Source organism: Oryx dammah, unplaced genomic scaffold (assembly GCF_014754425.2).
Source record: "Oryx dammah isolate SB20612 unplaced genomic scaffold, SCBI_Odam_1.1 HiC_scaffold_9, whole genome shotgun sequence".
Classification (NCBI taxonomy): Eukaryota; Metazoa; Chordata; class Mammalia; order Artiodactyla; family Bovidae; genus Oryx; species Oryx dammah.
In genome coordinates this window covers 42,810,482-42,827,008 of record NW_024070193.1, presented here as the reverse complement: position 1 = coordinate 42,827,008, position 16,527 = coordinate 42,810,482, and the positions used below count along the sequence as shown (strand labels likewise).

The following is a 16,527-nucleotide window of genomic DNA, read 5'->3' as shown; positions in this document are numbered from 1 at the left end:
CTTTAGGTACCATTCACTGAAGGGCTGTGGGGAGGCTGGGGCCTGTGTGTGAAGCCTCTGGGGGTCCCGCTTGGTCCTGGGAGAGGAGTCGGGGCGTGGAGGACTGAGCATACCGTACGTGTCACGGGCTGTCTTCCTTGAGCTCTCTTTTCTCAGTCAGGCTTGTGTGGGCTCAGTGGCTGACAGTATGAGAGTTTGTCCACTGAGAATGGAGCTCCCTGTATCCAGACTGTCTTCTCCCTGCTCGGGATGAAGAGAAGAGGGAGTGCTTCTAGGGTTGTCCCTCCTCAGGGCCCTGCCCCCCTGGAGGAGCTTCTCTGGGGCTGTGTAACCACAGACAAACACAGACCTCAAAACCTGAGTCCCTTGCTGGTCACAGTGTTCTCCAGGGTTCTCAGTGCCAGAAGTAGGCCCATGACATGACTGAGCTTAGGCAACCTGGTTTCTCCCCCCAGCCAGTGCCAGCCCTATTTTCCACATCATCATTAACAGAAGTGAGCACCTTTGTCCAGCCCACCTCTGGGGGCTTTACATGGAAGAAATAAAGGAATGATTGGGAAAGCACTTTGAGGTGTCCAGACATTCTGAGACTAAAGGACTTTTGTTGACATGTGGTGTTTCTCTAGGTTAGAAAAACTCTGGATGCCACCATGCAGACCTTGCAGGACATGCTGACCGTGGAGGACTTTGACGTCTCTGACGCCTTCCAACACAGCCGGTCCACAGAGTCTGTGAAGTCGGCCGCCTCCGAGACCTACATGAGCAAGATCAACATCGCCAAGAGGAGAGCCAACCAGCAGGAGACAGAAATGTTCTATTTTACGGTAAGTGGCATCCTGACTGAGAACCTGCTGTCTGCAGCCCTGCTGGCAGTGACTTTTGGGGAGCAGCCCAAATTAGTGGCAACCAGAGGAACCACATGGGTCAGTTAGACCTACAGTTCCTCCAACATGCTCTTCAGAATAAGGTGTCTGCCTTGGCTTTGTGAAGTGCAGAAAGTGAGCTAACCAGTGGGTAGCATCAGCCTTGATCTTGGATTGACAGTTATTGCAACTTTCCTGTTCTAGAAACAGCACAGAGAGGCTTGTGCTCAGTAGGATGAGAGGAAAAGGGCTGACAGAGCCAGATGCACATCCCAAGTAACAACCCCCAAGTTAAGTGTATGGTTGTCATGTCAAGTTGTGTCAAATTTGGGCCTGGACTCTGCAAACAATGCCCTGGGTGATTTTTGCAAATAGCTGGTGAGTTGCCAGCCCTTCAAGTAAAATCCCAGATTACTTATATTCCATTTGGCCAGGGAGGGACAGGGATGAGAGGCATCGGGGCTTTGGTTCAACGGGTGTTTAGAGAATATGCAATGTTGGGTTGGAGAGGATCTTCCATCTGACACTGGATCCTATTCCACCCTGTTCCTGCCCCAGAGTCATGCAGATTGTGCTTGAACAGCCCCAGATTAAAAGCTCCCTCCCTCCCCAAACAACTGTTTTGTTTGGCCTGTGGCTGGCTATGGACATTATAATGTTTTCCCATATCTCTGTTATCTTCAAAAAGCTTCCTCACGAGGATTTCTGGTCATTGATCTTAATTCTGTTCTCTGGGGCAACCCAGAGAGAGGCTAATTCTACTTGACAGTCTGGCAAGGTTGCAAGGAGCTGGGCTTTTATTTCTCTAGGCTAAACACATCTACTTGTTTTAATCTGGCCTCTTAAGCTTTTGTTTTGAGTGGCCTCAGCATCGACTCTTTCCTGACCATATTCTGTTTGTCAGCGCTTCTTCTGAAAAGAGACTCCCAGCAGTGGAGAGACCAGCACAGAAAAGGGCTAAACTTTCCCCTCCCTCCACATTAGGGGCTATGCTTCTCTTTTCATACATCGTAAGATTACATTTTATTGTTTTTTTTTTAAACCTAGTATCAGTTAAATCTCCATTCTCAGCATACCGCCATTAAACCGTCCTCCTATGGGATGTGTAGGTGATGTCTTAGGTGGATCATATGCTTATTACCAGTTAGATTTCCTCTTGATGGATTCAGCTCATGGCTCCAACTGTCACGAGCCTTATCCAGTTGCTCATCACAGATGCTGTCTCTTCAGACCTTGTGTCTAGAGATTCAGTAAGTGTGGCTTCTGTACCTTAAAGTTTATCAGTTAGAACAAACAAACAAACAAGAAAGGAATTGCTAGGCCAAGGCCAAAGACAGAGTTGTTCAAAACATGCCATTAGGCTGATATTGATCCATTAATTAGTAGTTTTAGATTGTGTTCATCTAACCAGATGCTTTTGAACTGTGGTGTTGGAGAAGACTCTTGAGAGTCCCTTGGACTGCAGGGAGATCCAACCAGTCCATTCTGAAGGAGATCAACCCTGAGATTTCTTTGGAAGGAATGATGCTAAAGCTGAAACTCCAGTACTTTGGCCACCTCATGAGAAGAGTTGACTCTTTGGAAAAGACTCTGATGCTGGGAGGGATTGGGGGCAGGAGGAGAAAGGGACGACCGAGGATGAGATGGCTGGATGGCATCACGGACTCGATGGACATGAGTCTGAGTGAACTCCGGAGATGGTGATGAACAGGGAGGCCTGGCGTGCTGCAATTCATGGGGTCGCGAAGAGTCAGACACGACTGAGCGACTGAACTGAACTGAACTGAACCAGTGCCAAGCCCATCCAGTTTTAACATCCAGCTCTGTTTCTTGCTCATCAAATATCTGTTGAAAGCCAGTGGTTAACGCATACTCCATTTCCTTGATCAATTTTGTTGCTTTCAAGAGAGAAAGCAAAGTGAGACTTAGTGAATGAGTCCATGCCAATTTCAGGGGTTCACCACTCCCACTGGGGGCATACGGTGTTTGTAGAGAATCCAAAGATAAGGGAGGAAAATGGATGGGCATTAAGTCACTTTGGCAGCAGAGTCGAAGATGAGAGTTCAGCCTGCTTGAAATGAAAAGACAGCATCCATTATGGAGGTCATGGATGTTGTACTTTGATTTGAATATTCAAGTTATCAACCTGATTGGCTAGTGCATCTCATGATTTGATGTTGTGACATTATTTAGGTATTTTTAAGGATGTAACACTCCTTTTAAAGCAAACATCAGTATGAATCGATGGTATTTTTTTCTTCACGCATCAAGTCCAGGTGAAGCATAGAAGCAGTAGTCAGGGCCCCAGAGCCCCAGGCTGTAATTTACACTAACCAGTGAGTCACCCACCAAAGCACGAGTTACAAGTTTGGGATTAGAACTCCACCTGCTTGGGGCACTGAGGCAGGATGAGAGAACACTTACTTACACCTCAGCTCTGGCTTTCATGGTGAATTCTTGAACACAAGATAAAATCAGAGGGCGATATTACTGGAAGCATCCAGAGAGGGCCTCTCGGTGAGTAACTATCAAACGGAAGTGTGTTTTTGAATTTTGTCAGAAACTTCTTGAAAGCCCAAGTTCCCAGACTGCTACCCTCCCTGAGGTGGCACCCTGGAAATGTGAGGACGCCTGGGCCTCTGTGGTGTCCTCCCAGGGTTAGACTCACAGGAGTCCAGAGCAGGAATCTGCCTGTGGACACTCTCCCCAGCTGGTGCCTGCACCACACTGGGAGAAGCACCATGAGTCTCCTCACTTTACCCCGAGGAAGGCATGAGGCCCAGAAATGTTCAGAAATTTGATCAAGGTCACACACCAAGTGGCCACCACTCTAAGCAGTTTCTCCCTCTGCGTAGAATGAGAACAGCGATGCTTCTGTCATTTATCATCTGAGAGTGCAGTGAGGACCAAATATACCTGTTGGAAAACCATCTACAAATACAATGGGGATGACTTAACAACCACAAGACAAGGCCCGAGGAGCTAAGAAAGACCAAGGTCAAGAATAAAGAATGCCCAACCTCCAGAAACCCGCCGGGGGGTGGGGAGCAGGGTTCACCGAGCTCAGGCTTCTCCGGGCACATGTGGGCCTTCGCCCCAGACCTGTCTTCTGCGGGCACAGTGATGCTGCATATGTCCTGAGCTGCCGAGGCTCACCTCTCTACTCCTCTGTGCTCCATCTGAGCCTCCTGGCTGAGGCATAGAATGGATTTTTGGTGAGAAAGTAGCTGGCAGATTTGGGGCAATCACATCCATCCCTGTGCCTTCCCCCTCAGGGCCTTGGTAATTGCATTCCCCTCTGCTGAGACCCCCTCCCCCTGTGTACCCCCGTGACCCCTTCCTCACCTCCTTCAGGCCGGGGCTGAAATGGCAGCTTTGCAGTGAGGTCTGCTCCCACTCCCAGATCCCACTTCTGCCTTGTTTCCATCCCTAGCGTTTACCGCCATTGACCTATTGTATATTTTACTTACATTTTTGTTAGCTCATTGTCTTGCTCCTACTCTGCTATGTCAGTGCCACCAGGTCAGGGGTTCAGCTGAATTTCTCGGCACCTACTACATGTCAGGCACAGCTGTAAGCACCAGGGATCCAGAAGGGAACTGGTGTGGACCATGCCAATAGTGCCTCTTGGCCTAGCAGAGAGGGCTCCCAGCCTGTGATTGGGCAATGCGGGGTGAGGGGGGCCAAGGGAAGCTGGTACCTGTGTGGAGGCGTGGCTGAGGCCGTGCTGAACTGGGGGCAGGTAAATGTGTTTCTGTTCTGGGTGCCTTGTTCCCTGGACTGCACCCGACTGCACTGTGTTTGGCCAGGCCCCTGAACTGGAGGCAGCCTGGATCCCAGGAACTTTGGGCAAATTACTTCTTGTGTGAGCCTCACCTTTCTCATCTGTAAAAAGAAGAAAATCATATCCCCGAAGTGCAGTTTGGGTTATTTTAATAGGAATGTCTCCAGAGGCCTGCAGTGCCCTTCCTCCTTCAGTTCTCAGCCAGATGAAAGAAGACGTGTTCTGAGGCTCCTCTCTGACAGATCCGATAACATGCTCTTGCCTCGGCTGCATGCCCTTGGCCCAGAAGCACAGAGGAACTTTGATCGCTAAAAAAGCCCTCTGCCCCAGCTCCTGCCATCCTCACGTGACAAAAGCCCCTTTTACGTTGCCCATTCCCCACCCCACCAGCTTTCTTTGTGTTCTGAAACTGACCTGAAATATTTCATAGGACTGGACAGCCACGCTCAGCAGAGGAGGGGACCTGATGGAACTGATGCAGAGACCCCTCCCTGCTTCACCCACGCCTGGGGCCTTGAGGGTGGCTTCCCACCCCGAGATCTGTTACAGAGGCAGAGATGCCAGGACTTGGCCCTGCAATCTGTAACGTCCTTCTGCCTGTGTCTTACAGAAATTTAAAGAGTATGTGAACGGCAGTAACCTCATCACTAAGCTGCAAGCCAAGCACGACTTACTCAAGCAGACTTTGGGCGAAGGTGAGTTGAGCGGTGGAGGTGAGCACTGGAGGGTCCTCCCCGCTGGGTCTTGTGTGGCCCCTTGAGCTGTTACAGATGGAGATCCCAGGCACTTGGTAGAATGAGGCCTGGGACTGGGGCCACCTACTGGGATAAGCCAGCTGGGGAAACAGACTGGTACAGATGTTGAGGGGATGGGGCCAACACAAGTCTGAGTTTAAGTTGTGGGGAAGAGTCCCAGAAAAAGTGATAATGAGTCCCCAGTAGGTTAAGGGTGGGATCCAGGGCACAGGGCTCTGGACTGATGCTTTTTTAGCAGATTCTGTTTACCAGGAATACTATTGGAATGCCTGGCCAGGATTCTAGGTCCAAGAAGAATTCACATATGTAAGGCAGAGTGTGGTCCTTGAGGGACCTGGGCACTAGACTTAAAACTCCTGAAAAGCTTACAACGATTGTTGGAATAAAATCCCATCTGTTTCAGTGGCACATGAGACCTGAAATCATTTGACCTCCACGTGCTACCCTAACCTCATCTACTTCTCCTCCACTCTCCTACTGTACTCCAGGTGCACTGAGCTCCCTCCTGCATTTCAGAGCTCGTCCAACTTATTCCTGCCTCAGGGCCTTTACATCTGTTATTCCTGCTGCCTGAAATGCCCTTTACCCCATATCTTTGTGTGGTTGGCTCAGCACAGATATCACTTCCTCAGTGAGACTCTGCTGTCCCAGCCTCAGGGGATCACCACCTCTGTCCCAACACTCTCTCTGTCTGATTTTCTTCATCTTCATTGTCATCATGTGAGTTCAACCTCTTTATCATCCGTTCACCTGCTTATTGTCATTGATCACACCTCCACACCCAATAGCATTATATCTGCAATCAGAGTAGGAACTTCTGTGCTTGTTTTGTCCACTGCTTTATCTGTAGTGCCTAGGACAGTACCTGGCTCATGGTAGGCACTCAATTAATAGTCACTGAATGAATGTTGAATGGAAAGATCACCAGAACATGAACTAGAAACCATTCAAGATCAAGGATGTTTCAACTGACCAAAAAGGCACACCCTAAGAATTGAAAATTATATTTTATTAGGTGGAAAAAACTGAGGCCTTAAGCCCAGGATGCAGTATCTTAGATAATTCTGAGAGACTGTTCTGTAGAGGCAAAGTGAGGAATGAGGCAAAGTGAGGAACCAGGACATTTAGGAGTTTTTGCAACAAAGACAAGGTAGTCAGAACACCAAAGGATTGGTGTTAATCAAAGAAAACCTGACATCTTAAGTTAAGGAATTTGGGCTCTTCTGTTTATGGGAAGGTGCAAGAGTCTGGGCTCACTGAAATCACTCCTTTGATATGTGCCTCAGCTCTCTGGGGCCAGCGTCCTGTGTTTTCTCATCCTGGTGTCCTCAGGGTGCACCACTGCAGGGAGCCAGGGCTGGTGGCTGCAGTGTCTGATGATTCAGTGTGGACATAGTGTTTCCATTCTGAGTTCCCTTGGGGCTGTCCGTCACAGTTGGCTGTAGTGGTTGATGGGCGCAACATCCTCCCTGATACAGTAGGTGGCATTTTTAGTGCACAGGTAGTTTAGAGCAAGTCCTGGTGGCCCTGGAGCTTGGTATGAGGCTTAACGTTGAGCAGAGGAGCTGACCTGGGGCTTCTGAAGCTGTTAGGCCACATTCAGAATAGACCTGTATTCTGTTTGGAGAGGGCTGTTGGCTGAAGGATGTGCTCGACTGACATGGGGTCTGGGAAATATGGGGCCAATATCAGAGACATGAAGGGATTTCCCAAGGTGTCAGTGGCATTAGATCCTGAGATGACAGCTTGAAGCAGTTTAGAGATATCCCAGGATTCTGGGGAATGAGCATGACAGGACAAGAGCTGTGCTGGGCTGTGGGCTGGTGGGCACTGCTGCTGGGGTTTGCCATCCACGGTACATCCTCACCCTTCACTGGCTTGCTCTCTTCTCCCTGTGCGTGCACATTCTAGTGCTGTGTCTGAGCCACACAAGTCCTGTTCACTCAGCAGCTATCCAGGGAGCTGCCAGGCTCTGCAGGTGCTTGGCATGTGTGAGTCGCATGCCTTAGAGGAACCTGTGAGAAATGAAACCATTTCCAGCCCCAAGTCATTTGCAGTCTAGCTGGGAGACAACTCATGAATTCATTAAAAAATTAAATAGCGATAACATTGTCACACAGAAATACTGAATAAATTGCCAGATGAACAATTCAGGCTCTGAGCACTGTGAGTCCCAGGAGGGAGGTTTCACCCTGGGCCCAAGAGACCAGGAAAGGCTTCTAGGAAGATGAATAACTAGGGCTTGAAGGAATAGCCAGGACTTTGAAACTAATACCAGTAGAATTTTTTTCAATCAACTTTATTGACATATAATGGAAATCCCATAAGATGCACCCATTTTATGTGTAGACATCAGTTTTGACAAACACATACACCCAGGTATAACCAGCACTCAAAAGCTCCAGCCCCAAAGCGACAACCCAAAAGTTCTCTTGTGGCTCTTTGCAGTCCACCTTCACCCCTGCCCCCCATCCCCATTTGAAACCGCCACTGACCTGATTTCTGTCGCCATAGACTAGATTTGTCTGCTCTAGCTGGTGATAGCTGGGAATCTTTTGGGGATGATAGGAACGTTCTGTTTCTTGATTTGGATGGAGGTTAGACATGGGTGTTTATATTTGACAGAACTCATTGATTGAGGGGAAGAGGGGGGAAGAGTGAGTTGCAATGAGCTTTTTCTTCATTCCCTGCCCCTGCTCCCACCCCTGGCAACTCTTATATTCTGCCCATCCTGACATTTCAGTATTGGACCAGGAGAATGGGGCCATGGGAGACTGTGGATAACACAGAGGGAACCAAAACAGTGAGAATGGAGGGAACGGGACGAGACAGAAAGGCCTAGAGAGCAGCTTGGATGAGTGTGTGATGGAGCAGCTTTCACAGCTTGTAGGATCGGTTTTTCTGGTCATGGGATTGGGCACTGAGGGGTGTTTCTCATGAGCCATTTAACAGAAAGCAGGTCCACGTGAGTTGCTGACTACTTGTGTTTTCGAAATCAGACACCCTGGATTTAGAAAACAAGATGTTCTTTTAAAAAATAAGATCCCAGATGAGAAAGTGCTTCTCTTGAGCTTCCCTGTGAGTGCTACCAGATGCAAGCTTTTATTCCTGCCCCTGCCTGAGTGGCCTTAATAAAATAATAATAATAATTAGTTTTGGTTGGTATGACTCCTGACCCATTTGGTCTTCCAAGTGTGTTTACACTTCAGCTGCGTCTTGCTCTGAGATATGATATATGAGTCCTTCTCCTGAGTTTTGAGCTGAAGAGCAACAAAAAACAGGAAATGCAACTTGAGAAGTACAATGGCAGCTAAAAACGAGCCCTCTAGAAAAATTTCCATAGTCCTGTTTTCTCATAAGCCAGCAGTGAGTAAAGTCCTCTGCAGTGCTTTTGATATCTGGCACAGGTCTTGTTAGACTGGTCAGTTCTGGGGAAGTTTTTTCTTATTTTGATAAACTTTTTATTTTAAAGTAGTTTTATATGTATAGTAAAGTTGCAAAGACAGTACAGTTTCCATATATTCTACATCCAACTTCCCCTATTATTAACATCTTCATTTAACATGAATGTGGTATATTTGTCACAATTAATATATACTGATAAATTATTATTAACTAAAGTTAATAAATTACTGAATTACTAAAAAAAAACTGAAGCTGAGACCAAATCTTCAGTCTTTTTTGTATTTCCCCTGCACGATAAGGATATATGTGGATTCCTAGGGCATTGAGGTGGAGAAGGCAATGTCACCCCACTCCAATACTCCTGCCTGGAAAATCCCATGGACGGAGAAACCTGGTGGGCTGTAGTCCATGGGGTCACTAAGAGTCGGACACGACTGAGCGACTTCACTTTCACTTCTCACTTTCACGCATTGGAGAAGGAAATGGCAACCCACTCCAGTGTTCTTGCCTGGAGAGTCCCAGGGGCGGCGGAGCCTGGTGGGCTGCCGTCTATGGGGTCGCACAGAGTCGGACACACTGAATCGACTTAGCAGCAGCAGCAGCAGGACATTGAGGGACAGGGAAGAATTTGTACTGATTTAGTTCGATAAAGCTCAGAACCTTCTAATTTACTCCTTTGAGAGTCGTCAGATGAGTCCTCTCTACCTGGACGTGTTAACTCTTCCGTTCAGTAGAAAGTTCTTGTGAGAGCGGGGCTAGGGTAGAGTGACACCTGCATCAGTGGCCTTTTTCTGTCATCTGAGAGCTGTCTTGTATCGGGAGGAATAATCTGGTTGTTTGAAAACAGGTGACAAATATGGGGCCAAGTGAAATATTTTGGCTAGAAAAGATACAAGGTTTTTTTTTCAAAAAAATGAAATGAAATGGCATGTCTAGTGCCTCAGTTTCTCTCGAGTACTCTTTTGACAGCATGCCTCAGAGAAACCACAAGCTGGAGGAAAGTCTAGGTCTTTTGGGTCAGCCTCACTTAGAGGCGAATTTTTGAACATAATTGACCCCAGGCATACAAGTCAAAATGCTTCTAGGTGCCCTGCAAATTGGCCTTCCTTGTTACAAAAGTCGCTGCCACATCCTGGAAACCAGAGCGCACACCCTTATGTGCCTTTGGCTGTTGCTACGTCATTTTATTGGCCAGAGAATTCTTAGTTTACCATCTCTGAGCCTTAGATTTCTGACCTTTTATATTGCTCTGGGTAATCAGTAAGTTCCAGGGTTTACACCTAAGATACAGTGGTTTTTTCAATTTACTCTAGCTGCTCAAGGGTAGATGGTGCGTTGTCTATAAAAAGGAATGAGACATAACCTTTTCAGGCCAAGATTTAATGTCCATTACGGAGCAAAATGTCCACCAGGACCAGACAGTCTGACCTTCTGGAAAATGATTGAGCCACCAACAATAAAGAATATTTTCACAATCCCAGGAGGTCTCAGATAGTAAAGGGCATAGCATTTTTTATTTCTGTTAGAAGTTGAAACACCATATTTCAAAAGATGTTCGTAGAGTGGTTCTTGAGAGCTGGAATGTGAGTCAAAGCTGCAGGAGAATCGATTCCATTTGTTGCCAGAGCAAAGTCTGTATTGAGTGTGTTCTGACTTTCTACTTCTGGGACCCAGACCCTTTGAGTCCTACCTATCCCTTTCTTCCCTCCTGGCCCCTATTTGTCCATTCATCTGTCCATCCATCCATCAAAAGCACAGACTCTGTGCTTGGCTAGGACTTGGGGTCCAGTATATATAAGACAGACAAGGTTCCTGCCTTCCTGGGGGAAGAGAGACCTCAAACAGGAAACAAACCATTAAGTAAAGAATTATAACTATGGTAAGTGTCCTTGAGTGGAAAATTTGGGCTGATATAGAGAATAGTTGTTGAGGAGCATGGGCACCTGCTTTAGGGTAGGTGATCAGAGAGGTCTCCAAGGGGAGGGGACATTTAAGCTGAGACTTCTGAGGGGTGGGAATGTGTCTGCCACATGAAAACCTGGGGAAAGAGTGATGGGGCAGAGGGAACAGCCTGTGGGAAGGCAGGAAGGGATGAGGTGAGGTAGAACGAAGAGAAGAGCACTGTGCCTGGACCACAGTGAGTACACAGAGGAGTGGGCCAGTCCAAGAAGAGGTGGAGCCGGAGCCTCTTCCTAGGGCCCCTCTGTCAGTCAGAGTTGCACAGTTAACTACATCCTTAAGGGAAATGACATGTTATATTGTCAACCCAGGCCACTGGCTGACCCTTTCCTAGGTGAGTTGCCATTAGCTCTCACTGGGGGTCTTAGGTCTACGTGAAAATGTAATTCAAATTGGTGTCTGGCAGGAATTTGCCTCAGACCCCAGACACATAGTCAGATTATGTAGAGCAAATTTTCTTGTTTTACCTCACTTTTCTCCTTCCTGCTTTGGCTTCAGTTCAACCATCTGCAGTAACTCTTGTAACTGCTTGTGGCTTTGGTCAGGAATTAAGGAATTGTGTGCTGATTTGCTCCAAGTTTTATTTTCAGACTTCTCTCACTGTCTTCCTCCCCTCATTTTCCTCCCCAGCTCCATTCAGCATTGTTTTCCATAGAGAAGCATAAATACTCAGTTCTTTCTTCTAGAAAGTCTCTTCATGTGAATATTGAATGCAATTCTAGAATCGAGAGCAATGTGGTCCAATATGGTGGCCACAAGTCATAAGTGACTATTGAACACTTGAATCGTGGCTAGCCTGAATTGAAATGTGCAAAATGAGCATCAGATTTCAAAGAGTTAGTACTATACACCTGTGTTTATATGTGTATATATAACTGTAATGGGCTTCGCAGGTGCCACTAGTGGTAACCCGCCTGACAATGCAGGAGACAGAAGAGACTCAAGTTCCATCTCTGGGTTGGGACGATCCCCTGGAGGAGGGCATGGCAGCACACTCCAGTATTCTTGCCTGGAGAGTCCCCATGGACAGAGCAGCCTGGTGGGCTACAGTCCATAGGATAGCACAAGTCGGACACAACTGAAGCGACTTAGCACGCATGCCTGCATATACCTATAACATCTTATTAATTTTTTATATTGACACATATTGAAATAACATTCTGACATAAGTTAAATAAAATATATCATTAAAATTAATCTCACCTATTTAGGAAATGGCAATCCACTCCAGGACTATTGCCTGGAAAATCCCATGGACAGAGGAGCCTGGTAGGCTACAGTCCATGGGTTTGCAAAGAGTTGGACACGACTGAGCGACTTCACTATATATATATTTCTCTTTAAGTTTTGTAATGTGGCTACTAGAAATTGTGGCTTGCATTTTATTTCTATGGGACAGTGCTGACTTAGAGGTTCTCTATTATAGCACCACACAAAAGAATGAATGACTCAGTCATGCTATGGATGAACCTCAAAAGCCTAGTTATGTGAACAATAAGAAATAAAATATATGTGAACATGGCCCTACAAATAGGAGGCACGGAGGATTTAATAAGACTCAGTTCTTCCCAGCAGACCACACCTTAGGCATAATTAGATTTCCCATTTCATAAATAATTAAGTTCAAGTGTGAGTTGTTTCATGTTTTTAGAAAAAGACGAATGTGCACCGGTCAAAAGTAAAATAAACAAGCAAGCAAAAACAAAAACAAAACCAATTAAACATTAATGTACACTTTTCTTTGCAGGCGAGAGAGCGGAATGTGGTACAACCAGGTAAGAGAGCCGGAGATCCTGTTTCCTGCACCTGCCGCCTGAGGTGGGGAGTGGGAGGAGGCGGGAGGCGCAGAAAGGGCGAGGGAGCGGGCACAGCAGCACAGTCTTAGGGAGCAGCGCCTCACCAGTGTCCCCAAGGAGGGCGTGACTGTGCTGAGAGGGGAGACAAAGGCCTTTGGCTGCTCTGCTCATTCCAGCTTTAGACTGTGACAGGAAGGGAGCCTTTCAGAGCTGCTCTGGGAGGTGGGTGTGGTCCCTCGGCGGCTCTATCCATCAGGTGGGAGGAAGGGACCGTAATATATATTGCAGAGTGGTTGAGGGCAACCAGAAGCCGGAGGCGATCAGGTTGCTGTCCACCTGTCTCCCCATCCGTTCTATGTCTGCTGAGCAAACTGCTGAGGAGGGTTGGTGGGGAGGTGCGGGGCGGGACGCAGTAGCCCGGGTCCCGGTTTGCCAAAGCCGTGAGTTTGGCTGGAATCCCGCACCGGCACCCCTGGGCACACGCATGCGCATATTCACACTAGCGCGCACAGCGCCCGCACTGGCTTCCGACTTCACTGCACTGGGATGGACTGGTGGCGGAGACCCTTGCTCGGGCAGTAACAGTGGACAGCTTCGCTTTCTCTCCAGCTCGCTCACCATTACCCTCTGCGCTTTCCCCTGAGCAGACCAGAGCCAGTGAACACTTTCACTCAGCAGCGGATAGCTGAGGGTCTGGCTTCAGGACTGGACCTTTCCTTTACCTGCAGAGAATTTAGGTCCCTAAGCAGCCCCATCGCTGCCTGGGTACCTTAGAGTCCATCCATTTTCCCATCCCCAACAATGCCTGTCCCACCACCGTCCAACATGAATTTAGCTGGTGGCCTCAAGGCCTGCACTTTTCCATCGTGTGACCACTGAGGTCTGGTTTTTGCCTTATCCTGGGCCCAGTGACCCAGTGACATCCTTTCCCCACAAGTTCTTCCCAGTGGCTCAGAATCCTGGAAAGCTGTCCTATTTGGCAACAAGAAGGATGAACCCTCAACTCCCTCCTCATCTGGAAGGGAGTTGGCTGGGAAGAGGCTTGGAAAGCTCTGGGGTTTTCAGTTTACTGAGCCCAGGGTGGAGGAGACTAGGGACTCTCCAGAAGCTTAGTCTGTGCAGTTGTTCCTCTTGGACCTGGCAGTCTGGGAACACTGGGATGATTTGTGATGCCAGGGGAGGCCTTCCCAGCATGTGGGCCAGCAGATGTGCAGGCTTACTTTCTAAGAATCTTTTAGAAACAAATTCCTTTTAAAAAGATGAATGAATTAATTAAATTTATTTATGGCAAGTATTGCCTTTTTTTAAAAAATTATTTATTTATGGCAGGACAGTGTTGTCCCTTAAAAAAAATTTTTTTTTTTAATTTATTTGTGGTGAGAGAGTGTTGTCATAGTCCCCAAACAACAGAAGCTACATTTTACACCAAAGTCTGCAAATAGTGCAACAGATGGGGGATGAATTGAGCCATCCCTCACTTCTTCCTAATTCCTAGAACTCATGTGGGAATAGTGGTTCCAGCAGATTGTAGGAGAAACCCTTGGCGAGGTCCCAGGGTGTTTCTTAGAGAAAAGTTGAGGGGTTTTGCTTTTTAAAAAAATAAAGTCCCCTGAGATGTTTTCTTCCACACCCTCATGGACCTAGGGCCTGGGAAATCCAAGCTAGGATTATAGACCTCCCACTTAGATATACTGCACTGCACTGTACTAAACTGTAAATCCAGATATCTGCATTTTGGCCCTTGGCCAAGGTCAAAGGCAACTCTCTTAGTAAACTAAAAGCTTCCTCTTACTTCTAAAAATCATTTTTAACGTATCATAGAGTGCATTGCTAACTTGGAAGTATTTTTGAAATTAATCTTAAATGCCCTGGATGAGCTATTTCTATACTGTGGCCCTCTCTATCTCCCATAGTTACTTGTCAAAGGTCAGTGTCATTCTGGATGATTGGTTGAACAGATCTTCTCAACAAGCTGCCACTGGCCTTGTAAAGATAGACCAGTTTTGCACATGGGCTGCAACACGTTGTATTTTTTTCTCACACTTTAGAATGTTATCTTAGAATAGCCCCAATTCATAATAACTCTGTAATTAGCATCACTGCCTTAATGAATATGAATTTGAGCAAACTCTGGAAGACAGTGAAAGACAAGGAAGCCTGATGCACTGTAGTCCATGGGGTATCAAAGAGTCAGAAACTATTTAGTGACTAAACAATAAAAAAAATTAGGCTGATCAGACGCAATAATGCACTTGAAAGATGTATGGTAAATGGCTAAGCCAAATGCAAACATAACATTTGATTATGGTTTTTTAAACCACTGACTGGCTTCCCTAACCTAGAACTTGCTCCACGTCTGAATAAATAGTGGAATCATTTGAGCTTTCTTGTCCACGCAAATGCAACCCCATGCACACCCATGAGCAGCCTCCAAGAGCCTGACCACCATCCAACAATAATATTGCCACCATTTTGAATTTTGAGTCCCATGTCTGTGAGGTTTTCTAGGAAAATCCCCATCCTTTTGGTCACAGAATAATTTTGAGGCCAAGTTCTGTGTTGCTAATGTGTGCAAATTTTCATCTTGGTTGAAAGGCAGAAAGGGGACATTGGTCTCTGGTTTCTCTTTCTTCCTCTCCGTGGCTTTCTCTGTTCCTGTTTTCCCTGCCTCTCTCTCTCTTTCTTTCCTTTTTGCTCTGCAACTGAGCAGCAGAAGAGATGGAAGGCTTAGGCTGCCCCACTTTCCTTGGCTGAGCTGCCCCTCTGCTCCCCACTTTGTGCCCCACCCAGCACTTCAGTAAGTCGGTATCAATTTGATGTCATGCGAAGTTGGGATAGCTACGTTTCCTTGTCAGAGATTCCGCTCCGTGTCCAGAGCACCACACTAAAGGAAGAAATCCTGATGTGATTCTAACAGTCCTTTGCTTTCTGGATTGGGCAGGATAAATTTTATAACTCACAGGAAAAAAAAAATCCTTAGGACTTAACTTTATGAAATAAATTTTAAAGGCACCCTCGACTTTTTCTGGTATTGGTGTCTAACACCTGCATTGAGTCTCTACTCTTGTTGACCATGAGCGTTTAATAGATAATTTAATGCGACTGCTGGGTGTTCTGTGGTAAAACCCATTTCCCCATGTCCATATTCACACCAGAACCTGGAATAGGAAGAGCTGAATTCTATTCCTGTGACCTTGGGCAAGTTTCTTAATCTCTCAGTGGCTCATTTGCCTTATGTTTAAAGTAGGTTTAATAGTTCTTGCCTACTTTTCAGGGTTGTTGTGAGGATATCGTGCAGTGTGAGATAATGAAATGATCGGACAATGTTCAAAAACAGAAACCCGAATCACTATGGAAACAAGGTGGCTCAGCTGCTACCCTCCAGTTATTAAACGTAAAATCTATGGCCCCCTGTTACATTTCTGGCACTCTTTGGCATATATAAATTCAAAAGCAGATCTAGCATAAGAAATACTCACTCTCACATGCCCTTATCCTCAAAAAATAAATATACTTGTGAAAAAGAAATGACATGGACTTAGCTAACCAAATTGACATAGATCCAAGATGGGCTCAAAGTAACCGTGCCTGTTGTTTCTTTTCGAAGTTTTGGTCTGTGCTGTTATTTTTGGTTCCAATGTTTGGGTGGCATGAGATTTGGATTCTACTGTGTCTTTGCCCATGCATGTCCTGGAGCTAGCAGTATTTGCTCAGTATTCAGACACCAAGAGGAAGCTGATCTGAGTTCCCTTGATGGTGGGGCTGCTGAAGCAGACAGGCGAACAAGGCCAGTGAGCAAGGAAGCATGAGTCTCATCCCTTGATGGGCTCCGCAGCACGTATGATTTCTTGCCCATTCACAGAAATCAATCAAGATGTGGGGGGCCCATGTCTCTGTTCATCACACATGGACATTATCTGTGTCAGGCTGGGTCCCCCCCTCGGTACCTCCCAAATTGTGAGCTC

The 16,527-nt window shown here is 46.7% G+C and overlaps 1 protein-coding gene across 2 annotated transcripts in view; it reads left to right on the top strand.

Annotated features, from left to right (window-relative positions):
- The window catches only part of SRGAP3 (SLIT-ROBO Rho GTPase activating protein 3), a 242,874-nt gene that overhangs the window by 185,594 nt on the left and 40,753 nt on the right, over window positions 1-16,527 (top strand). For both annotated transcript variants that reach the window (XM_040245998.1, XM_040245997.1), the window contains exons 9-11: window positions 627-824; window positions 5,258-5,342; window positions 12,514-12,541. In XM_040245998.1, coding sequence (XP_040101932.1) covers window positions 627-824; window positions 5,258-5,342; window positions 12,514-12,541 — 311 coding nt within the window. The remainder of the gene's footprint in view (window positions 1-626; window positions 825-5,257; window positions 5,343-12,513; window positions 12,542-16,527) is intronic.